The sequence below is a fragment of the Eutrema salsugineum genome, unplaced genomic scaffold, assembly GCF_000478725.1.
Source record: "Eutrema salsugineum unplaced genomic scaffold, Eutsalg1_0 scaffold_1, whole genome shotgun sequence".
NCBI classification, from domain to species: domain Eukaryota; kingdom Viridiplantae; phylum Streptophyta; class Magnoliopsida; order Brassicales; family Brassicaceae; genus Eutrema; species Eutrema salsugineum.
This window is the reverse complement of record NW_006256909.1, coordinates 12,938,320-12,963,460: the sequence shown is the minus strand read 5'-3', so window position 1 is coordinate 12,963,460 and position 25,141 is coordinate 12,938,320. Positions and strand designations below refer to the sequence as shown.

The 25,141-nt window shown below is 33.0% G+C and overlaps 1 protein-coding gene and 1 pseudogene across 1 annotated transcript; both read right to left on the bottom strand.

Annotated features, from left to right (window-relative positions):
- Positions 1-9,766: 9,766 nt before the first annotated feature.
- LOC112081997 (uncharacterized protein At4g04775-like) lies at positions 9,767-10,388 on the bottom strand. Its single transcript, XM_024149077.1, has 3 exons — positions 10,218-10,388; positions 9,881-10,133; positions 9,767-9,789 (listed from the first exon to the last, which is right to left on the bottom strand). Exons 1-3 carry the CDS (start codon positions 10,386-10,388, stop codon positions 9,767-9,769), a joined length of 447 nt encoding a protein of 148 aa, XP_024004845.1.
- Positions 10,389-12,268: 1,880 nt separating this feature from the next.
- LOC18028297 lies at positions 12,269-14,060 on the bottom strand (annotated as a pseudogene).
- Between the last annotated feature and the right edge of the window lie 11,081 nt (positions 14,061-25,141).

The window sequence follows — 25,141 nt, the reverse complement described above, 5'->3', positions numbered from 1 at the left end:
AGATTTTTCTCTTACACTCAAGAACTTGAGAAGAATCAAGAAATGGATATCCAATATGTTCGCTCGAGTGACAATGCAGCAGATCTCTTTACTAAGGCGCTTCCCACTACATCATTCAGAAGACATGTCCATAGTATTGGAATGCGCCGACTGCAAGATCTATGAAGAAAATTTATATTCATCACTTTGAGAGAGAGATTACGATATTGTACTCTTTTTCCCTTGTCATGGTTTTTATCCCAATGAGTTTTTCTATGATAAGGTTTTTAACGAGACAGTACGTAATATGTTATTAGTGATGGATAATCAACATGGAGTGTTAAGGAAATGATTTTCCACCATAATATTTACCTATCCTTAATGTGATGATGTGTAGGTTTCTTTACCTTTTAATTGTGGTAGTTTATGTTTGCTTTCCCATATAAATAGATGACATTTCCTCATTTCATTTTGTAAGTAAAAAATGAAGTTAAATAAAAGCTTTTTCTCTTCATCCCTGTAAAATTTTCGCATTGATATTCAATTATCCCCAATTTCTTAACCTAATTGGTTCAGCCCATAATTTGATGCCCTAGGGTTCGTTAAATTTTTAAATTAATTTGGGGCTTTCGATTCTCTTGCTAAAAAATGATTGAATTTTGGTTTTGGACTCTTGACTTCATAATTTTAGTCGTAAATTGAAATTATTAGGGTTAGGGTTGCATTCAAATTTAGAGATTTTTTTTTTATTATGGGATTCATTGATGGAAGAGGTTTTCAACAAAGTGTTCTTCACTGTTCATAAAACACCAAAATATTTTTAAAAAATAACTAAGCACCCCTTACACCAGCTCATTGATGGAGGTGCTTTAAGTCCATAACACTTGAATAGTTGTGAGACTCGTCTCTTCTCTTCTCTTATTGTTTCTTTTGCTTTTATCACCTGAGTTCTTGCGTTGTGAGTTGTGGTACTGTTAGTGTTATTATCATATTGGACCTCCTGGCTCTTCACACATGCATGGTATTTGCTTATCTTATATATATATATGTAAATATACAATTAAGTACGTTGATGTCTTTTTATGTTCCTACATTAGTCGTTGGGGATTTGGAGATTCCTCTCCTGACTATTGAAATATTTATCTACTATCTACTCTCTTGTATCATTTTCTCTCCCCAATCAGTTTACTAAACCATTTTCTTAACTTTTTGTGTGGATAAAATACTACATTATTGATAGTTCTAAATATTCTAGACATCATTAAAAATATAATTAGTTTTTAATCGATTTCCCAAGAATATTTGTAAGAGTATTGGTTGGATTTTCAGAAATGTTAACGCTATTCAGAGTTAATACATTTTCTCGCATTAGATTGAAGTTTTGGCTTGCAAGAAACAAAGTTTTGCATTAAACTTTCAATAAACATTAATTAATTAATCATAACTAAAAGATTTAGCAATTTACAGGTCAGTATGCTTACTTACGCGTTAAACACACACACATATATATATATATATATATATAATACATATAATTAATTAATTAATCATAACTAAAAGATTTACAATTGTATATAAACCCATATAATAATTATTCTTACAATTATATAACTGGTGCTTTAGGAAAAAGATATTAGAATTATAGTGTAAGAATTTATACCAACTTAATATATTAACATAATATTTCTAGAAAATTTTCAAGATAATGTGTAAAGTTATTAAAAAAAAGAGAAAAAAAAACATGGAGTATATATTTAAAGAAAAGACAGAGAAGGATTCCGTGTTAATGTTTGGGACCAACCTGCAAGATGGCGAGTCTAATGGTAAAGAGACCTATCTACATTGACATGCCTAAAGTCTTACTAACATTATTGACCTCAAATTCAAAAATACATAAATATCTGATATGGATGGTGTGGTTACTTTGTGTGGCACATTGACATCGGCTGAATCTGGTTATTCACATGCCTCTCAGTTTTTTTTAGTTACTATATTAGCCAAATACTTTTAAAAAAAAATTATGACATTAATATACTTAGGATCATACAGTGAATATTATGATATTATAAAAAAGACATGAATATATATAGGATCATATTGTAGAGATTATGATATCGTAGATATTATTACATGAAAATACATAATAAGGGCAGATGAATTATGATATATAGCTGTTTCTCTATTTTTAGAACACACAAATAAGAAAACTTATCCGCATTAACGTGAGACCCCGAATAATTGGTGAAATGTGGTAATATTTTTTGTGTCTACCAATCTACATTTTTTTCGTTACCGTAAAAATAACATAATAAACATTTTGGAACACCATATTAAATTTATATTATCCACAAACTCTTGTATAAATAAATCTGAATTCTGTAATCCATGATGCAAAACTAAAAAACAGTTGATATTACTCAGTAAAAATTCTTCTTTTGAATTCAAGTTACCTCAGAATCTGTCCAAAATAAAACAACAAAAAGATTGAGACACTATTAGCTATATGAAATTACAAATAATGAGAAACTTGAAATCTGAGAAGTATTTACCTTCAACTTTTATTAATAATAAAATTTAATTATTATTATTTTTTAATATTAATTTTATTATATTAAACATATATGAAATAAAGTTTGTACAAATATGTGCATAATGATAGATCTAAAAGATATATTAGTGTCTTAAGGATCCATATTTAACTAAAACCCATAAATACTCATGACAATATTTTTAAAATTTGGTCTTTTAGTTTGTCCCACATCGACAAACTTGGATAGTTGAGAAGGGGAAGCAGCACTATAAATAAGAGTCTTCATCTGTGCTTCAATTGAAACGTTCTCGCTTAGGTCGCGGATCAAAGATCGAAGTCTGTGTTCGGTCACTCCAATTGGGCTTGTAAATAGGCCCGATAAGAAATTTGTTTTAGGCAGTTTAAAATTCATTATTCGCATACAAAAATTGCGGCAGTTGGACTGATCAGCGGCTAAGCGGCTGATTAATTGTCAAGGTGGCTGATTTATCGTTTTGTCGATAAACCTGATTAATCGTCATTGTCGTCATCATCCTCTTCTGTTAACCATGTCGATGCAATCACGTAAACGGACTACCATATGACAAAGCAGATTGACAAAGCTCTAAACAAATCTCAGAAGGGTCTTAATGAAAATTACGTTGTGGATTATATTAGCTTCTATGGGTTAAAATCTCCATTTTCTAATGATAACATGCCACGCTTTATGAAGTTCTGCTATGCTCCAGAACGATATTGCGTGTGCAAGCAATGTAATGAGTTGGCTAGATCGGGTTTGGGAAAAATGAATATTGATATGAAACTTCATCTAGCTAAACCGGAGGCTGCTGATCTCATGATCACGAGAGATATCTATGGCAAGGCTCGTCACAACCTCATCAGAAAGCCTCGCCCTTTTCCCTCAGTCTTTCTCTTGATAACGGGTGATCCAGAATTCAAAAAGAGTATGATATATCTCAAAGAGAAGAACATAAGAATCATGCTCGCTCAGCCCGAAACGTCTACAATAGCATCTGAGGGATTCTCGGCGGCATGGCGAGTCCCAGATTTGTTATCTGGAAAAGGACCTTACTATGAAGAATGAAGTAAGAAGAAGACAGTCACCAGCCCTTTCAAGATTATATCTGCTTAAAACCTTATCACTTGAGATACTTTATTTTGTTGTTGTTATATTTCCTCTAACGTTTGATTGATTCTGTAAACGATAGATTTGCTGAAAAAAAGATCAAGAAAAACCTTTATTGATATGAAATCGAAAGATACACCACCAAAGCGTATAATTTTGAAAGCAATCTCCCTTGAATCTCTACACCTAGAGATCAAGTCCACAATCCACAACAACCATTAAAAGAAAAGTAAAACAATTAGAATCCTTTTATACTTGAGGACTTTTACAGATATGAAGCGACTTGTAGTTGTTTCTTCACATCTTGTGTGTAATCTCAAAATTAGTTTGATTTTTTACAAGGCTTTTCAAAAACTCAAATTCTTCTTCATTTACGCTTCTAGTTGTTAAAGTTCATTTCTGGAATGCAAGGATTTGTATATCAAACCCTTTGCTTGAGTCAGACAAGCTTGATGTAAAAGAAGCCAACACTACTTGCATAGCATATTTTATAGATCAGGTAAGAGTATAGGCAAAGTAAGGAAGTAAATAGAGTAGAAAGGGTACCTTATCAAGAAGAATTTTTTGGAAATACTCTAGACATAAAACAATATTTCGGTAATTCATTGCAGTTGTCTGCAAATTACAGAAGACAAACACAGATTAAAACTCTTTATATATATAGCTAACTTGTGCAATCAGAAAGAAACTTTGTGTATCTACACACCTCTGAAACACGACGATTGTTTTCATAAGATTTCCAAGGCTGAAGTTCCATTACAAAAATACCATCCTTAAAAGCAAAGACAACAGTCAATTGCTGCGCATATGAGAAGAGAAAATGGACACATTCAAGTACAATGTAGCTACTGGGTTAAAAAGACGCCAAATCTCTGAAAACAAGGTTATCAAACTGTCGTCACCCCAATTCAAATGAACCCATTTTGTCACACTCAAACTGCATCAAAGAGCAAACATGTCATCAATAAAACTGTTTGTATTTGGATTTCAACTAAAGATGAGACCTCCTTTAGGAAACAGTGAGATCAAAAGGCTTAGTGACATAAGATTTCTTTAGCCAAAAACGTCAGGCAAATATTTTCTAAATTACAGTAGTTGAGTTTCATACGTATTTTGTGGTATGAGCATTACCAAAAAAATCGGTAACGTTCTTAATTGTTGCCAATTCTCTCCAAGAAGAAGAAACCAAACTTACAGAGTGAAAGAACAGGCAAAAATAAAAAGAAATTTACCATAGAATTGTATCATAACGATTGTCGTCAAATTTTTGAGTTTGAACAAAATTCTCTTTCTGAAACGAGACAATTTGAGACAGGTTTTTAGTTTCTTGGTTGTCTGACTTTGTCACACCATTGGAAATGGATACAGATTCCTCCTTCAAACCCTATGAGCTATATTTCTTTTCATTTGGCCTATCAGAATTCTGCATTCTCACAAACTTCTTATGATGTTAGTGAGCATCCTCAATGCGACCTTCAGCCAAAGGAAATCTAGTTCAATGCACAGGAAACAATTACTTCAGAAAGATAAAACTTACGAAAGCTTCCAAAATACATATCTGGATTAAAGTATCTATTGTTCTGTGTTTCACTTGAGTTAAGACTTAATATGAGATACTAGATTAAATCAAACTAAACATTTTCTCCAGACTTGAATGATAACATATGTAGCTAACAGTTTAATCTATGTCCTATATGAAAAAGAAAAATCTTGGAAGATATTACGACAACCAATAGTGCTTACTTGAATAATATCCACTCCAAGAATGCTCCGACAACTAAACTTTTTAGCTGAAGAAAAAGAAAAGCAAGATGTTAACAAAGACATATCCAAGACAGTGAAAGTCCAATCCCACTTTGACATAGCATTCTCATAAAGAAATCAAATCAGTAGAAACCATACAACTATACAAATACTCACAAAGGGCCACATCTACAAATATAATAGGGGCATTAGATTCTTGTACCAAGAAAGGATTTTTCGGTGTTCTTCAAAAAATGTGTTTAGCAAATGTATAAGAAGCTTACCAATATGGATAGTCATAATCCTGCTATTGCAGCCAATGTCAAGACAATCCTTGCCCTCAAACCATTCTTTCTTCACCACTTTAAGCCGAGGACCCTCATCAATATCATGGCTAATCTAACACATTATAAGTTTTGTCAAAAAGAAAACCCAAAATCAGATACTTAAAACCAATCACAAAAAAACACTCTTAAACATCAAAAAAGATGAGGAGACTCACTCTGTATCCACATTACTCAAATCCAAACCCAAAGGCATTAATCTGAATTAGAATCTTAAACCTATCTCAACTTTGGAAGAAGAAGGAGTGGATTTCTTACTTTAGTTACACTCAGATAGCAACGGTTTGTTCGATGATGTTCTTCATAGATCTGTCCATCCAATGAATCCCACAAACAAGAGACTCACACCCTCTAAGTACTTTTTTTTTTCTTTCCAATTAGGATCAGACTGAGACAGTCAGTAACAAGCAAACACCTTGAGAACATGAGAAACTCTAAGAAGGATCTTGTTGGCGGTGCCCAGCTCTGTATCACAGACCACGTATCCGTCCTCGGGCATTGGTTGCAGTGAGTCCAAAATCTTGATACTGTACATTTTTTTCAAAGTTTCGTCGAAAGCAAACCTTGACCCAAGCCCATAAATTGCAAACAGTACGAGCAAAAAGCCTCAAACATTGTTATCGAAACTATGTTTTAAGATATATGTAGTGTCTTACCTGCAGTTCCCAACATTTATGACATCACAGAGCGACCAAAAGGGTTTCTTCAGAGAGAGTCTCCGATCTTTGTCCATGTGAACCCAAAAATTATAAGGCATCTCCGTGTTTCCGTGTTTGTATAGCATTAAGTAATGCGTCCTCAGCAATCTTGGATAGAGATTCCTGTTTAAGGGTCCCGAATTACATCACAAGTAAATATTATTACTCGATACACATTTCTATTATAGCAATGATGAAAGATTTTTTTATGCACAAAAGATACTTACCTTTCTGGCAGTCGCTCTCTAGGACTGAAACCCAATCCACGAATTTTTGTGTAAACGGCTAATCTTGTTTGAATTGCAAAAAGTGCTCCAAAGTCGCCAAATGCATCGCGATAGTACTGATTGTTGAAAAGCGAAAGACGTGAAGATGCATCGATATTTATCCATCCTAGGTTTCCGTCCTTTAACTGACTGCAATATGATGCACTCACATCAGTCTAGAAATATTTCCCTCTTTTGTATCCTTGCAACAACAGTATATATTGCACATGGGAACTCACCAGGCCGACACCACGATAGAGGGGATATTGATGTAGAAACGACCAGGTTGCTTCACCAAAATAAGGTTCATATATGCATAAAGGGTGACCCGTTCTTAGCAGCTCACCTTCGTCCCTCTCATGTAGATCATTCTTACTTCGATCTGCCCTTTTTGCGCTTTTATATACTTCTTCCCACGTCCCATGATACTGCCAGGCTCTGCCCTTCAGCTGCATAACAACACAAGAATAAATTAATTAGACACGTAGGAAATGGAGATGAGAATGTCATTTCATGAACTCGCATCAGAAAAGCTTACCTCCTTGTCTTCTCGTCTTTTTCTACTGTTAATCATTTGAAGAGATCTCTCTTCTTCCCATATTTCATATACAAATGAATCATCATTAAAAACCCCAAATCTCATAGCTTCTCATGAGGTAAGATTCCATTGTCCCTCAACCTTCGCTATGAGCTCATAGTGTCTTGCTGTTCTATTATTAGGCAGTAGTTATAGGAGGAGGAAGGGTTTTGAATCTTCAGACTGTTTCTGGTGGAGTTCTTGAGAGAATTTTGAATATATTTGTTTTTCTAAGCTTTGTTTGAACGGAGAATTGACTTGGTTAACAATGATTTTCCGGCAATTTTGATAACTCTAACTCTAACAAATCATCCATGGATTTTGATAGAGAATAACAGATCGATCAAACGGAAAGACGATTTGAGGAAGATTGTCATCGATGAACCCTCATTTCTTGGAGAGAATTTTAGAATAAAATTTGAAGTGAAGATGAGATAAATTAAAAAAGAAAATCCAGATGATAAAATCACAAGATTATGAGGATTATGGGTATATAAGATGGTGGAAAAAAGAAGAAGAAGAAGATTGGTTGTGTTCGGGTCATAATTGCAATCAGTCTTAATCTGGTCTAAATCCAGTTTAGGACATCTCCAAATACAACTTCAAGTGTGATGATGTTTGTCTCTAAAGGCAAAACCTCAAATCTAATCTCACAAAATTTAAAATATTGCATAGTCTTTAATTTTAATTATTATTAATTAAAATTATATAACTTTATAAATAACATAGAAACATACACTAAAAATATCATTAACTAAATTTATATTATAGACTTTATAATAAAACAAAACATTACATTATAAGATAAAGTATTATTACATTACACCAAATTATTCAACAAAACTATTTTCATAATGCTCTCAAAATATGATCAATCAATGCTTTTTTGAAGTGTTAAATGAGTTTCTTTATTTTTTTATCTGTAATATTTCTTTTATATTAGTATTTTTAATTTTATTTTATATGCAAATATAGAATTTATACAAATGAATATAAAATATATGCGAGATATAAAATTGTTTGGATTAAACTGATAAACATAAAAAAATAAAATGATTATTTATGAAATATATAATTGTGATGACTAAAATACAAATAAAAACTGCAAACCTCAAATTTGAAGTCTTGATTTGGAATCTAGCTTGGAGTTACAACAAACCTGAATTCAGAGAAAACTTGAGGAAGATAGAACTCTTTGACAACGCTGTCTATGCTGATTTGATGAGAACAAAGCCGGAGACTTGGTGCAGGACATTTTACAAGCTTGGACCATATTGTGAAGATGTTGAAAACAATTCCGTAGAATCGTTTAACAATTCTATAGGTAGGAAACTATCTCTGCTTTTCTGTTAATGTTTATATTTGTGGGTTTTTTAATAGTTGTGTTTCATTGTTGTTTCAGGTAAAGCTAGAGATAAAGCTTTAGTGCCAATGCTAGAGACCATTGCCAAACTAGCAATGGTTCGTATAGCCAAGAGAAGTGCCAAAGCTATTAACCACCAAGGGATTTGTACTCCATATGTGAGTAAGTGCCTAGCTGAGTTGCTTGAGGATGCTTCGAAATGCATTGTCCAACCCTCTACCAACATGCAAAATTATTTAAAACTTCACGGGTGTGCTTATCGAGTTGACTTGACGGCGAGGACCTGTAGCTGCAGAAGATGGCAAATCACTGGGATCCCCTGTGAACATGCATACGGTGTGATGATCAAGAAGGATATTGAAGCTCAGCATTACGTTTGCCATTGGTTTAGGACTGAGATGTGGAGAGATACTTACACAGATGGTGTTATTCCAGTTAGAGGCGCTTGTTTTGGCCTGTTGGAGAAGAACCATCCACTGTTCAACCTGTGGTGCCAGATATGCCTGGTCGGAATAAGGTTACTAAGGCGGATAAAAAAAGAAAGAAAGGGCAGAATGAATCTCCGGTGAAGAAGAAAGACAAATTGCTGAAAAGAGTCATGCATTGTAAAGTTTGTGGAGCCGCTAATCACAATTCACGGTTTCATAAAAAGAAAACATTGGTTTGTTCTCTTCTTTGTGTGTTTTTGGATACTAATCTCTCATCTTCTCTATATACTAATGTCACTTTTTCTTTGATTTTACAGGCTTCTCAAGGTGAATCATCATCTCAGCCTGAATGTTCACAAGGAGTACTTACTCAGCTTGGGGAATGAAGATGTTTATGCGGTTGTGTTTTCTTTGATTTTTCGACCTGTTTTGTGTGTGTTTTGGAACCTGTTACAAAACCTTCTTTCTTTGGCATCTATTTTCGGATCTGTTTCGGTCTGTGGCCATGCATGATGTCTAGGTTTATAAACAATTGAGGCTGTCTTAATGTTATGTCATATTCTGGTTATCTTATGATTATGTTTTTGTTTAGTCATTTAATGTAGTTTTAGGGATCATACGATCACACAAGTTGAAAAAAAAACAAACCAATACACCAAGTGACTCTAAAACAAATACCATTACCACATGAGAGACAAACCAACAAATAGCTTCAAACAAGTTTGCCAAATGAGCCTAAAACATAATACCAAAGACAATTACCAGAACTACAAAGACACAACTAATAAGCTTCACACAAGTTTGATACAACCAAGGATTATCACACCTCCAAAACACACAAGCAACAGCAATTTCTTCATATCCGATTTGGCTTCAAGAATCCTTTCTTCTACCCGTTCAGCAATCTCTGACTCTAGCTTCAATTGTAACTTCTCATACATGTGCTTCTCAGCCTCCATACAATCTGTTGCACTTGCTTTAACGTGGCCTTCAAGTCTATCTATTCTCAACTTTGATGCCTCAATTTCATTCAACAATGCTTCATCAACCCACTTGAAAGTGTGATTGTCATTGACAAGCTACAGCAATAATAAACAATGACAATCAATTTAGCTTCAAAATCGCATAATAAACAATGGTAAAAGAAATCAAAGCTAATTCACCTTTTGTTCAACGGCGAATGCACAACGGTAATATCTCCGATATGGGTTTGCGTCCGACTTAGAGATTCTGGCTACAATTCCTTCCCCACACGAACATCTCTTAGGCAACCCGACGTATCTTCCTCTTGCTCGACCAGCTGATGATGCACTCGCTCCAGATTCTTCGCTCATCATCACAATCTACAAAAAAACACCTATCAAATCGGTTTTCCTATGTAATCGACCTGAGAAAGTTCGAAATCATATAAGAACACCTGGAAATAGAAGCGTTTTGGGGATTTGGGGATGAATTTGGGGATTTAGGGTTTGTCGATATCGATTTGGGAACTGGGAATATCCATTTGGTCGGGTTTTTTATGATTACGAATCGGATGTTAACTGGGTCGGGTCACAAGTTTGGTGGGGTTTAAAATCATCCTGGTATCGAGCAAATCTGGTATTCTATCTGGTTTACCTCACAAACCCTCGAATTCAACGGTTTTGGTTAAATACGTTGTGAAAAATGCAAATAGGGAGAAAAAAGTTTACAAACTTTGTATTGGGGAAATATGCGATGAGGTCCAAACTCTGGGGGGATGAGTTACTATGTAATAGTTATCAGAGTGAAATAGGTCGTTTTCCCTCTTTAATTTTAATTATTATTAATTAAAATTATATAACTTTATAAATAACAAAGAAACATACACTAAAAATATCATTAACTAAATTTATATTATAGACTTTATAATAAAACAAAACATTACATTATAAGATAAAGTACATAAACATAATAATTAAAATACACAAACTAAATATTAAATTATTACATTACACCAAATTATTCAACAAAACTATTTTCATAATGCTCTCAAAATATGATTAATCAATGCTTTTTTGAAGTGTTAAATGAGTTTCTTTATTTTTTTATCTGTAATATTTCTTTTATATTAGTATTTTTAATTTTATTTTATATGCAAATATAGAATTTATACAAATGAATATAAAATATATGTGAGATATAAAATTGTTTGGATTAAAATGATAAACATAAAAAAATAAAATGAATATTTATGAAATATATAATTGTGATGACTAAAATACAAATAAAAACTGAAAACCTCAAATTTGAGATCTTGAATAGTGAAATTTCAAGTATAAGGTTTTATTTTCAAAACCTCAAAATTTGAGGTTTTAAGGCTGTTTTTAGAATAAACAAAACTTCATATTTGAATATTTAAGGTTGCCTTTGGAAATATTTTTAATATCAGTTTTATACGGTTAAAAATTAATTAAAAAACAGTAAATCATTTGAAAACCGATTTTTGTGGAATTTTTTATTTCGAACTTCAATTACATGGGGAAATCGATTTCACGGGAAAATAGATTTTAAGCTTTGCTTTCGTGGAGATTGGTGGGGAAATAGCTCTTCCCACTCGATAACAACAAAAATGGATGAGTTACATAATCTTGAAATTAAACCACCTGCAGTCTCAATTACAGTTGACCCAGTTCCACCTCACTAAGTTTTAAAATGAGAATAAAGAGCTTCTTTAGTATTATTCTAAAGAATTGAGTTTACATTATACATCTAAACACATCCATTATCAGATGAATTTGCTCCTATTGAATATAACTCGGACTACCATTCTCAGTTATTTTACATAATCACATTCCCACAGCTAAACCCATAATCACATTCCCACAGATTTCTCGGAGCCTAATACAGAGGATACCTTCACTTTACCCGATTTAATGAGAACCTGAGGCATCTACATTCGCCTAAAATTTGAGTTTTCCATCAATACCAATCACATTTCAGTATCAGAATGTGCTCCTATTGAATCCAAACTCAGACCACAATTCTCCTGCTACACCCATTTCAGATACATGTCAGTATCAGAATGTTCACATTCTCCTGCTAAACCCATAAAGGCATAAACTTAATGCTCCAAAACCAAAACTTGTGTTTGATTCAAGACAGATTTTCCGGAGAGAGCCTGCTACAGCATCCGTTGGAGACACTGCGAGTTGCTTTGGTCACAGAGTCAAAGACAAGATGACAAACCAATCTATCAAACAGGATAGCAGTCAACATCCATGAATACTGAAGTCATCTCTTGGACCTTCTTGTATATCTTTCCAGAGAGTCTGTGAGACTTATCATCCGTCATGAACCTATGAACTTCCCCTTGTAATTTGATCTGGCTATACCCGATATCCTTCTTCACTCCCGCATCCTCCATTCTCCTCCTAACTTTTGAAGCAGCATCCAATAATCCACAACTCGCGTATCCAGTGGCAAACACCACGTAGTTCCCTCCGTTCGTTGGATCCAACTCAAAGTATCTCGTAGCAGCGAGCTCTAGCAGTTTCACATTCCCATGATTCCTGCATGCTCCAAGTAAAGAACCCCATACCGGAGCGTGTTTCTTGCACGGTGACTTCATAACAAACTCGTACGCTTCTTGTAGCCTACCAGCACGCCCTAAGATATCAACCATAGCCGCATAGTGTTGTCCCTCAGGCTCAATCCCGTAATCTCTCTTCATAGAATCGAAATACTCCCTGCCTTCATCAACTAAACCTCCATGGCTACACGCAGTGAGAACCACCAAAAATGTAACAGAATTCGGTCTACAACCTTCTTCCTTCATCTTATCAAAGCACTTTAACACCTCTGAAACTTGTCCATGATACCCATATCCAGACATCAACGACGTCCACGTAATCACGTTTCTGGTGGAGAACTGATCAAATACTTTGTGCCCATCAGAGACACTGCTGCATTTGAAGTACATATCAACAACCGCACTATTGACTATAATGTTGGACTTAATCCGGCTCTTTATCATGACAGCGTGGGCTCTCATACCGTGTTCTAGCGATGCCAACGCAGAACATGCTCTAAACACTGAAGCAAAGGTATACTGATCCGGAACTACTCTGTGGTGTCTCATATCGTAATACATATAAAGCCCTTCTTGCTCAAGACCCTTTTGCACATGCCCTGATATCATTGCGTTCCACGGGATCAAATCTCTCAATAGCAAACTACGAAAGAGGATCCAAGCTGTCTGAAGATCCCCTGATAAAGCGTACAGTATCAACAGCTTAACTTTCAAATACTCATTCGGAGCAAATCCTAGAACAACCATTTGAGCATGTATTCGTTTCCCTTTTGTATATTCCTTCCTTTGTTTGCATTCCTGTAACAGCATAGCATAAGTATCAGGCTCGACTTGTGACCCGCTAAGCCATAATAGCCCAACAGCTTCTTTCAATCTCCCAGTAACACACAGCCCAGCTGCTCTTTCTTTCTCTGATGCTCCACCTGAAAGCTAGAACATGTTACATGTGAACCAAACTTTGATCTCTCAATGCAAGTTTCAGAATTACGACCCTATAAGAGATGATCATAAACCAATCAATTTCGAGCAGAATTATAAATATGTCTCAGCGTTCATAAATAAGGTATGGATTTCCATTTCGAGACTAAAATCATCAACAACAAACCAAAATTGAGGACAATGCATCTCGAAATTAAAATGGAATTTAAGATACAAACCTGCCAGTTCTCCTCTCCGCCAGCATCCGCCGTAGGATCGTTGTCGCTTTGCCGGAAAACATTGGACCAGCTTAAACGTGTATCTCACCGGAAGCCGACGAGGATAGCGACTGAGACGCCTCTGTCTGTAACTCCCGAGTGTTATCCATCGCAATCCTGTTCAGCTTGAAGCTAAAGTCGCTCAGAAGTCGGGATTTAAAGAGAAGGGAGATTGTGTTGGAAGAGAAGCAGATAGCCGAAGATTGGGATTTCTGAGGAAGCGAAGACGAGATTAACGTTTTGACACAGAAAACTAACATTCCCTCCGATAACTAGAGGAGATGAAACCGATGATCGTCACCGGGAGGAGAAACTGTGCCTTACAATTAAATTTCTCCATTTACGGTTCAAGAGCAAGAGAAAAGGGTTTGAGTTTATTTTTAAGATAATATAAAACTTATGAAACCTGTTAAGAGAAGTCAAGATGGCCGAATTGGTCTAAGGCAGGTGCGGATCCCAAAAGGCGTGGATTCAAATCCTACTTTTGACAAATATTTTTTTTGGTATTTTTTTCTTTTTCCATTTTTAAACTTGAGTAAATGAATATTTTGACTATAATTTTGAAGTTTTTGTTGTGAGTTTCAAACAAACATACGAAAATAACACTTCTACTTGATCATTAGAAATTTTTTGTAATTTTGTTTTAGTATGTAGTGCTAATTGGGATAATGTTTTCAGAAATTTTTTTCCAATTTTATTTGAGATGTATTAGATACAAAACTGGTGGAGAATACAAGAAGATTAAATATAACATCTCGATTTCTGGTATATATGGAAATGCTTATAGGAATTGTTTTGGCTACCTATGTCAACAAAGTGTACTTATCTTTTCCGGTCAAGTGTGCTGAGAAAACTCCAAAGTTAAACATGTTGATGACTGAGTAATTTCAGGATGGGTGACCTACCCAAGGCGTGGGTTCAAATCCCACTCTTGACAAATAATCTTTTTGGTATTTTTTTCTTTTCCGATTTTTAGGCAAGTGATGAGTGAATGAATATTTTGACTATAATTTTGAAGTTGTCGTCGTGAGTTTCAAACAAACATATGAAAATAACACTTCTCCTTAATCATTAGAATTTTTTTGTAATTTTGTTTTAGTATGTAGTGCTAAATGGGATAATGTTTTCAGGAATTTTTTTCCAATTTTATTTGAGATGTATTAGATACAAAACTGGTGGAGAATACAAGAAGATTAAATGTAACATCCCGATTCCTGGTATATATGGAAATGCTTATAGGAACTGTTTTGGCTACCTATGTCAACAAAGTGTACTTATCTTTTCCGGTCAAATGTGCTGAGAGAACTCCAAAGTTAAACATGTTGATGTCTGAGTAATCTCAGAATGGGTGATCTACTAGAATATATTCTGTGGTACCGTGCGAGTGAGGACAAAGCACGAGGAAATATCATATGGTGATTGCAGGGACATTAGATAAGTCTTACAAGCCTTCCGGACTAACGACTCCCGATCGTCGGACAGTGGTGGGTCAACAGGCCTAGAGAGGATGTTGAGCCAACGGGCCTAAAGAGAGGACGTTGGGCCAACGAACCTAGATTTTTGTTAAAGGCTATTTCTAAGCTTAGATCTTGTTTTGTTTGAGGACAAACAAAGGTCAAATCTGGAGAATTGATAACATCGTAATTTGACCACTTTTGTGGATCGATTTTAATTGATTTTCAAATGGTTTTTATTTCTTTTAAGTGTTTATACTATTATTTTTTACTATTTGTAGTTGCAAAACTCTTTTAAGGTAATTAATGCAAAAGGAGTGCATTTTGGAGCAAAATATCATTTTGGATGAATTCGGACCGCCAGAAGTTTCACATCTGATGACTACCTTCTCACCGTCAGATCATCCCCAAAATTGGACATAATATAATGGAGACAACTAGCTTGCAAATGCAATTTTTTTGGAGACAACCCAATGCTTAGATCTCGGGATATCCTTGACGACATGTTCTGCAGTCTCGCGAAGGAAGCAAGTGCAGAATGAAGATTCAGCCTCACAAGCCAATCTCCGCGGGTCCAAGGGCCACGACCGCGGAGAACACACTCTCGGCCATGGTTAAGACTCTCTGGCCGCGGCCAAACCCCAATTCATCACGGGTGGAAGCCTCGTGACCAGGACCGACTAAAAAGCAAGCTCATGACCCCGTTTCAAGCCCAATTCGTCTTCTCTTCATAGAAAACCCTAAGGACGATTGGAGAGAGTTGGAGACCTATAAATATGTATCTTTGGAGACCTATTTTTGTGTGCTTCAGAAGAATCCCTTGTGGGAGCTACTAAATTTAGTTTTCTAGGGTTTTAATGTTCTTATGTTCTTAGTTCTTAGTTTAGGGAGATAGATATTTCTCTTGAACCCTCTTTATGTTCTACCTTATTTTAATTCGATTTTTATTTCTATGCATCTTTCAATTTCGTTTTCAGCTTCTTCATATTAGATTAGTTGTTTCAGCTTCTCCGAGCCGAGATCTCGAAATCAAGATGTTTCTTCTTCATCTCCTTGTCTTTTTTTTCTTTACTTCTTTTTTCTTTTTTTTAATGCACGTCTTTCCTTATTACTTTATGCACGTTTTTGAATGATGACGTATGAGTTTAAATGCTCAATCGAAGGGAATTGACTATGTTCGGTAGGGATCTTCGCGAGATAAACCAAAGTCGAATTATAGAAATCTTTTTTCTAAACTTATACTTAAAGCATGGATCTAGCATCGCAAACTAGAGACTGATCTTAGTATTGGGTGTTGCAAAAGTTTTCATTCGGGGCCAGATCTAGTTTGAGAAGAGCAGATCAACCATAATAGTGGAAACCTACCTATGGGAGAACTGTGAATATTGATGAGTCTTAAGCTTATTGCATCTTTTCTCTTCCAGGACCAGAGTGAAAACCTAGTGGTCAGGATTGTGAGAGATAGTTGGTTATGATCACGAGAGTGGCGTATTCATACGTTTGTGATTCGAGTTCTAAGAATTTACTAGGGTCGATATTAAGAGCTTTGTTCATCCTTTAGACTTATTATCGATTTATTCACTTCTATTTTTAAAACTATTTTTAAAACCTTTTTTACAAACCCTTTTTACAAACCTTTTCAAAATCCTTTTTAAATCCCATTTAAAATACATGTATAGAAATCATGGCAATCTATCCAAAATCCCATTTTTTGTCTTAGACTTCGTTTACTAATTCTAGTTCTAAGGTTCTGCAGGTAAAGCGTGGATACTCTGTGAATCGATACCCTAAGTACTATAACGCACTGTTGTGCACTTGCAGATATCTAGGGTTATAAATTTAAAATATGAAGCCGCGAAGTCAACCCTAGCAGCATCACCAATCCAATTCAGTTGATTCGTCTGATGGCTTTGGCTCTGAGTATAACCTGTCACAAAGATCTTGAACAACATTCTGTACATGCTTTGAGTACTCGTTCTTGCGTCAATCACATCACAACATTAGAGATACTATATAAATTTCTATCATAGTAGTTTCAAAACTCTTTGTCCTATAGTTTCAAGAAAGCAAGACAATGTACCTGCATATGGAATCCCATCCAGAGATGTTACCAACTATAGCCAAAGCACTTCTCCATCTACTCACTGTCTCCTTACCAAATCTCAGCTCATGCTTCTCAAAAGCTTTGCTGAAACACCCGGTTCGGCTCTTCAAGTTTGACGAGTCGATTTCATAGAATATAGGGATCCATTTGAGTTGTTTCTTTTCTCAGCTAATTCGACCATAAACGAAAGCTCTCTCAAGCACCATTGAGAGTCAGTGTATCCCTCTGAAATCACGACGACTGCGAATCGCGACTGGTTTATCGCTTCCTCGAGTGCTTCCCAGATGATATCACCTCTCTGAAGATCTCTGTCTTCATGGAAAGTTTTGATTCCTTCTTCGTTGAAAACATCGTTTAAATGACTCATGAGTGTTTTCTGAACATCCTTTCCTCTGAAACTGAGGAAGACATCATACTCCCACAGAGACCGAGACGATGAATTCTCCGCCTCTGTTTTTAAAGAAGCTGCCATGGAAGCAACATAATCGCACTTCCCAAATCAAGGAAATTTTTCACGTGATTATGAAATCAAGAGAAGAATCCACCGATCCCCATTGCCTGACTTATACACTTAAAGCTCTAACGCAAAGTCGATGTTGTTCCATTGTAATCATAGAAAGAAATTACGTAGAAATTAGTTAATTACACATTGGAATTATGTTATGGACTTTTCTATCCATGTCTGGGCCCAATAGACTTATTTACTTGAGAATTTGAAGAAGGAAAAAAAACATCAATTTTTTTGTTGTCTCAGTTTTCGTATTATTTATATATCATAAAAATTATCTTTTTTCACTGACTATACAAATATGTATCAAGTTAATATCTATGATTGATTAAAATAAGGGTAATCTAAAAAACAAAAATAATTTATCTTTTTAGGTAAAGAGTAAATTTGGAAAATACTTTGAATATAATCAAGTTGACAATATAAAAACAAAATCTCTATATTATTATTTAATTAGACATTTTAAAAAATAACATTTATTTTATAAAATATTACATGATATGCCATTACGAATAACAAAGAATAATTAGAATAGGAAAAGATATAGTTGTCATTCAAATTTATTGAAAAAAATATGGAAAATCTTTGTTTCTCATTTAATAGAGTATATTTCTATATTATTATTTAAACTAGGGTTGGCCGCGGGCTATGCCCGGGTTTTTCATTGATTTGTTTTAGTTTGAAATTAGTGTTAAGTTATAATTTGTATTTTAAGTATATACAACACATATATGTATAGTGTGTTCATACTTGCGTATTATAGAAATGCATATCATTAGATGAATGCAAAATTATTAGAAAGTATAATCAATTTTTTTTTCCTTAAGGTTTTTATATTAATGTATTTTTTAGATGTTCATTATAAATATAAAATGTTGTAGTTATGGCAAATATTTTGTGGAGTTAACAACTTCAGTAGTATATACCATTAGAAACTATAAAAATAATACTTTCCCTTATCATGATTTTTTGACAAATTACTAATCTGTCTGTAGATAATAGCGTGTAGCTTAAAAATGATAGACCAATTAGGTAATCATAAGTAAAAAATGTAAACCCAACACACAAAAATTGATGCTGCAATACTAAAAAAATTGAACAAAAACCAAAAGCATACCAAACTAAATCAGAGCAAACCAACTCAAACTTCTGCCATCCAAAAAATGAGCCAGCATTTACTTTACTATATAAGTCATTTCTCTGCAAATGGTTTAAATCATGAGGCAGAAAAGTGGCACGTATTCATGTTTCTAATGGACTTTAGCTGCTTAGTATGATGACCTGTACCTAAAACGTTTTTTTAATCATCGTAACCATAGCAGTATTTCTTCGTTTTTGTTATTTTCGTCTTGAGTTTCACTTACTTGACCATGTAATGATATTTGATCAAGGCCCCTTTAATATATCATGTGGCATAAAAGAGGAGAAAGATCAATACACAATATATCACTTGACTATAACGTTTGTTTGTTCAATTTTCTAAATAAAACATTTTATATCGAAGCATAATGAAATAATGTAGAAGAAAAAAACATTATAAAACATGTAATTTCGTGTAATATATTCCACATGAGATGTAAATACCTTGAAACTTATTTGTCTGGATCGTGAAGACCATAAGTATTTTTTCATGTCCATTTTGGTATCACAAAGCCTCTCATAGTTTTGTATTAGATATTTATTTGAAAATTAAGACTACATGAGCTAATTTTAATTACTCACACCGATCTGGCTAAAACTAACGAAAACCAAATAAGATAATCCACCTTACACGTTTTGTAGACGAAATCTTACATCTTCTTAGTCGCTTCTAAAGGCATATGGTAATAGAAAACCATATAGGTTAGTATAACCAATTAATTTAATAGGGTAGTTTGTCTTTCCTACTGCATTACCGATCAAATGTAATGAGAAATCAAATCACATAAACAGAGACATGGAAAAGATTAAAACTGAAATAAATCATCATAGATCCAAATATCTAACCGCAGATATTGATGGCGTCCGCTGGTTCCATCGTTCATCACGTGCTCTTGCTTTGCTGCCTCTCTAGAGATTGGAAACTGGCTAGAAGATTGAATGATCAGAGATTTAAAGCAGAACTCTTTGATTAGAGCAGTGACTTAGTTGTAGTGTAGAGATTTGAAGCACCATGAGAACAATCTGATACGGAAAACCTGCACAAATAAGTAAGGAACATATTCAGATTTACTTTGACGGTTGATAATTCGATTCCAAAGTAGAGCAATAGATGACAATAATGTTCAATTATGTGAAGAAATTAAAGCCAATAACCTAGCTACTGAATCGTAGCCGCCTGTTTTCAACTTACCCAGAGGTAAAGGAGACTCATAATAACAGATTATGGATGAAATAGTACTGCTTCACATTGAAAATAAGGTCAGACATAGAATCTTTGGCCTCAATTCTATCTCAAATAGACGCCAATAAATCTGTAAAATTGGAATATGAGAATACGAAAACACGATTTTTGACCTTTCAATAGCTTGATCGAACAGCACAGATCCAAAAATAATTAAGACTACACAGAGGGAAAGCCTTGGAAGTTGGAATTGGTCTTCTGGATTTGTGTTGACAGTTGCCGATTGGGTTTTCAAAACTGGACAAAAAAAGTGTTGACAATTATGTGAAGAAATTGTGATGACAATATTTTAAGTTCTGACGAATAATGCTTGCACAGAAGATAATATATCAAAAAATTCAAAACACAAAACATATCATTAGCCATCATGTATGTTTGATTACCTCTTTGTTCTTCTAACTACTCCAACAGTTTCAGAGGATGCCATGGCTGTGATAGTATATGATGGGTAGAAATGAGTTGTAAAAGTTATTAGGAACGATTGATGTTTGAGATTCTCCATCGTGGATTGAGGTTTGAATGGTGATTTAAGTGTGAAGCTACTTTGTTAGAGAAATTAAGTTTGAAGGTATTTTGTAACGACTTATGGTTTGAGCTTTCCTTTCATTGAATCTGATTTGGAGATGGGATGAAGATGAATCGTTTGAGGGGAAACTGTTACGGTGAATTTATTTTAGGGTATGACGAAAGCAGAGAAAGGTGGAAAAGCTCAAATGTATTCTTGATTTCGTTTTAGGCTATTGTTTTCGACTTTTGTTTTGGGTCTCTATATAATGTGTTTCTTTCTATTCAATTTTCAGTATTACTGTGTTTGGTGGCCCGATTTCATAACTCTGCAATAACTCTTTTAACGTAATTAAAGTTTTTTTAGTGATATGTGACTTTCAAATGTTCTCATTGGCTGATTATTTTGTTTATTATTTCTACTGATGTGGCATATCTGAGAGACAAAGAAATCAATCCCTTTTATATAAATTAGATAATCATTTAAATAATAATATTTATTTTATCCTATATACTAAATGAGAATGTAGCTTAATGAAAAAAATCTGATTTGTTTTAATTTGATTGGCTTAAAAAATCATCTTTGCTTGACGTTTATTCCACGTCAAATGTAACATGGCAATACTGCTTACATAGACAATTTTGATTGAATCATGTTTAATGAAACAGCAAAAAATAAAACAATTATATTTATATCTTATTAATGAAAAAATAGATAATAAATAATTCATAACAAATCACTTCTTCCTTATTTGTTGCCATATATTATTTTGTAACACATTTATATTGCGAGAATTTATATTAACTTAACAAAATAAGTATATTCAACATTCAAATGACTTTGTGTGTACTTATATTAATATATATATATATACATAACTTACAATTTTAAAATAAAAACTCAACGTATATATTTATAAAAAAAAATTATATACATATTTTTTTGCAATTTAAGAATATTATTATTATTATAAAAAGTGCATAAAGTATATTTTTTAAAAAATACAAAGTACATTTTGATAAATACTATCATAGAGGAATTTGAAGTAAACTGAACATATTATAGACTCTTCTTTATTCACGTAAATCTCCTCACATTACATTGAAAATTTTGAAATATACAATTTGAAAACTTTGCCGCAATGTATTGTTTATTAGATACTTTAGATATATATTCTATTACTAATGACTAAATATCTTACTATCCTATATTTTAGCAAGAATATCATATATCCATAACAACACTTTTCAAATTATCTATATAATGAATTTCCAAAAAGATCAGAAATTTTATCTTATGAAATGAAAAATATTTTTTACCTATCGTTTAACTCTTAGAACTATATATATATATACATTGATAGTGAAAAAATACATTGACATTAGAATTTATATATATATATATATAATGTAAATAAATTTTTATATAATCAGAAAATTAGTTAGTGGTATAGATTAAGACGTTTTTAATGCTTTAAAATGTTTTCTCATGAATTAATGGTATAAACAAAGTTAACTGAAATCAACTATGGAAACATTTGTATATTTTCTTTTGAGTGGAAGATTTTAAATTCAAAAAAAAATACAAAATATCCAATTTTAGGAACTGTGTATATCTTCACCTATATAAACTGATCAATATTGTAGGAATTCCGTAATTTCAGGAATGATTTGATACGCTATTAAAACGTTTTTTCTTTATTTCATATCTCTCATTCTATTTGATAATTAATAACCAAAAAAGGTTATGGCTAAGATCTTCTTTTTATTTTCTACAAAAATTTCGTAAGAATCTTCACAATCTATTATATAAAAGTTGGGTTGTATCTCACAATTTTGACACATCAGCATCTATTATTTTGACACATCAGATTTACAAAATCATTTATAATTTATTTTATTGATTTTTAATTTGTTTAATAAATACTAAAATCTTAAACCATTAAATACAGTACAAAAAACTGAATAATAAACTTCTCATCTTTTTTCTTGGTTAAATTTTTTTCTGCTTTAATTTTAGTGAGATATAATAAACCATTACTTCTTCTTATTCTATTGATTATTGGTCGAAAAAAAATCAAGTGTAATTTGAGAAAACAAAAAAAGATCAACTGCATAATCTCCGGAAAGCTTAATGAATTTTAGGAAGTCAACAACATAAAGTTATGGAACTAAAGACGAATGCTCATCTTTTTTTTTATAGCCTGCATTTGGATTACAAATCTTTTTAGTTTATATGTTGCCTCTAGATTATAAATCTTGACAAATCCTTGTTCTATTGTAATCAAACTTATTTGTATGCTCAAAAATCCAAATAATATCCCTTTAAAAGGAGTCAAGAAGGTGAATACAACATATTTAGAGAAATAAACTGTTTTTAGTTGTAATGGCTAATGATGACTAAGGAAATTTTGTTTTGTCAAAAGTCGTATTTCTCTCATGCAATAAATTATTGGGAAGTACTTGTAAAATTTAACAATACGTTATGCATAAAACTTTGCAACTTTAGACGTAAAAACCAAAATTTGTAACCAAATGAAGGGACTGATAAATCCTATTAACTTTAAAAAGTTCAAAATAATACAACTAAAATCACAGAAGTAAAATCACAAAAGTAAGTGACTATTTTGGAAACAAATTTAAATAAATAAAAATCCCATACCTGTAGAGTTTGGATTTTTAATTTGTTTTCAATTTCTATATGTTTCTTTGCCTAAAGTTGTAGATTTGGGTTTATATGCCAATTTTATATACCAAAGTTTTCTACTTCTACATAAAGCATCCCAAAAAGTAAAACAGATGTCAAGATGATGGAATTGTGTGACCAAAGCCTCGATAATCTTTTCAAGCATGCAAGTGTTCTTAAGATTTAGCATATGAAACTATAGAACCATAAGACGTCACTTTGAGAAAATTTGGGCTGATAGCTTTTAAATTCGCTTCAGTTAAGGAATATTAAAGTTAGCGATTCAATTCAAGTGAAAGATTTAGCATAGAAGACTATCTCCAATGTGAGATGTATAATGATTTTATACTAAAAACTTGGTGAAGAAAAGTGGGTATAGGTTTAATACAATTTGGGATATGATAGTTAGAACTCAATTTGGGATAGGTTTTATTGATTTTTAATTTATTTAGAAAATACTAAAATCATAAACCATTAAATACAGTACAAAAAACTGAATAATAAACTTCTCATCTTCTTCTTTTTTTTGGTTAAAAATTTTTCTTTAATTTTAGTGAGAGAGAATAAACCATTACTTCTTCTTATTCTATTGATTATTGATAAAAATGGTCGCCAAAAAAAATCAAGTGTAATTTGAGAAAACAAAAAAAGATCAACTGCATAATCTCCGGAAAGCTTAATGAATTTTAGGAAGTCAACAACATAAAGTTATGGAACTAAAGGCGAATGATCATCTCTTTTTTTATAGCCTGCATTTGGATTACAAATCTTTTTAGTTTATATGTTGCCTTTAGATTATAAATCTTGACAAATCCTTGTTCTGTTGTAATCAAACTTATTTGTATGCTCAAAAGTCCAAATAATATCCTTTAAAAGGAGTCAAGAAGGTGAATACAACATATTTAGAGAAAAAACTATTTTTAGTTGTAATGGCTAATGATGACTGAGGAAATTTTGTTTTGTAAAAAGTCGTATTTCTCTCATGCAATAAATTATTGGGAAGTACTTGTAAAATTTAACAATACGTCTCTCTGATGCATAAAACTTTGCAACTTTAGACGTAAAAACCAAAATTTGTAACCAAATGAAGGGATTGATAAATCTTATTAACTTTAAAAAGTTCAAAATAATATAACTAAAATCACAGAAGTAAAATCACAGAAGTAAGTAACTATTTTGGAAACAAATTTAAATAAATAAAAATCCCATACCTGTAGAGTTTGGATTTTTAATTTGTTTTCAATTTCTATATGTTTCTTTACCTAAAGTTGTAGATTTGGGTTTATATGCCAATTTTATATACCAAAGTTTTCTACTTCTACATAAAGCATCCCAAAAAGTAAAACAGATGTCAAGATGATGGAATTGTGTGACCAAAGCCTCGATAATCTTTTCAAGCATGCAAGTGTTCTTAAGATTTAGCATATGAAACTATAGAACCATAAGACGTCACTTTGAGAAAATTTGGGCTGATAGCTTTTAAATTCGCTTCAGTTAAGGAATATTAAAGTTAGCGATTCAATTCAAGTGAAAGATTTAGCATAGAAGACTATCTCCAATGTGAGATGTATAATGATTTTATACTAAAAACTTGGTGAAGAAAAGTGGGTATAGGTTTAATACAATTTGGGATATGATAGTTAGAACTCCATTATATTCATTTTTGATTTCATAAGAGTTTGTGAAAGACTTTGCCAATTAA

Coding starts and splice junctions, on each gene's coding strand:
- LOC112081997 (XM_024149077.1), bottom strand. CDS start 10,388: ATGAGCGAAGAATCTGGAGCGAGTGCATCATCAGCTGGTCGAGCAAGA. Junction 10,134..10,217: donor CATTCGCCGTTGAACAAAAG/GTGAATTAGCTT, acceptor TTATTGCTGTAG/CTTGTCAATGACAATCACAC. Junction 9,790..9,880: donor GTTGCTTGTGTGTTTTGGAG/GTGTGATAATCC, acceptor ATTATGTTTTAG/GCTCATTTGGCAAACTTGTT.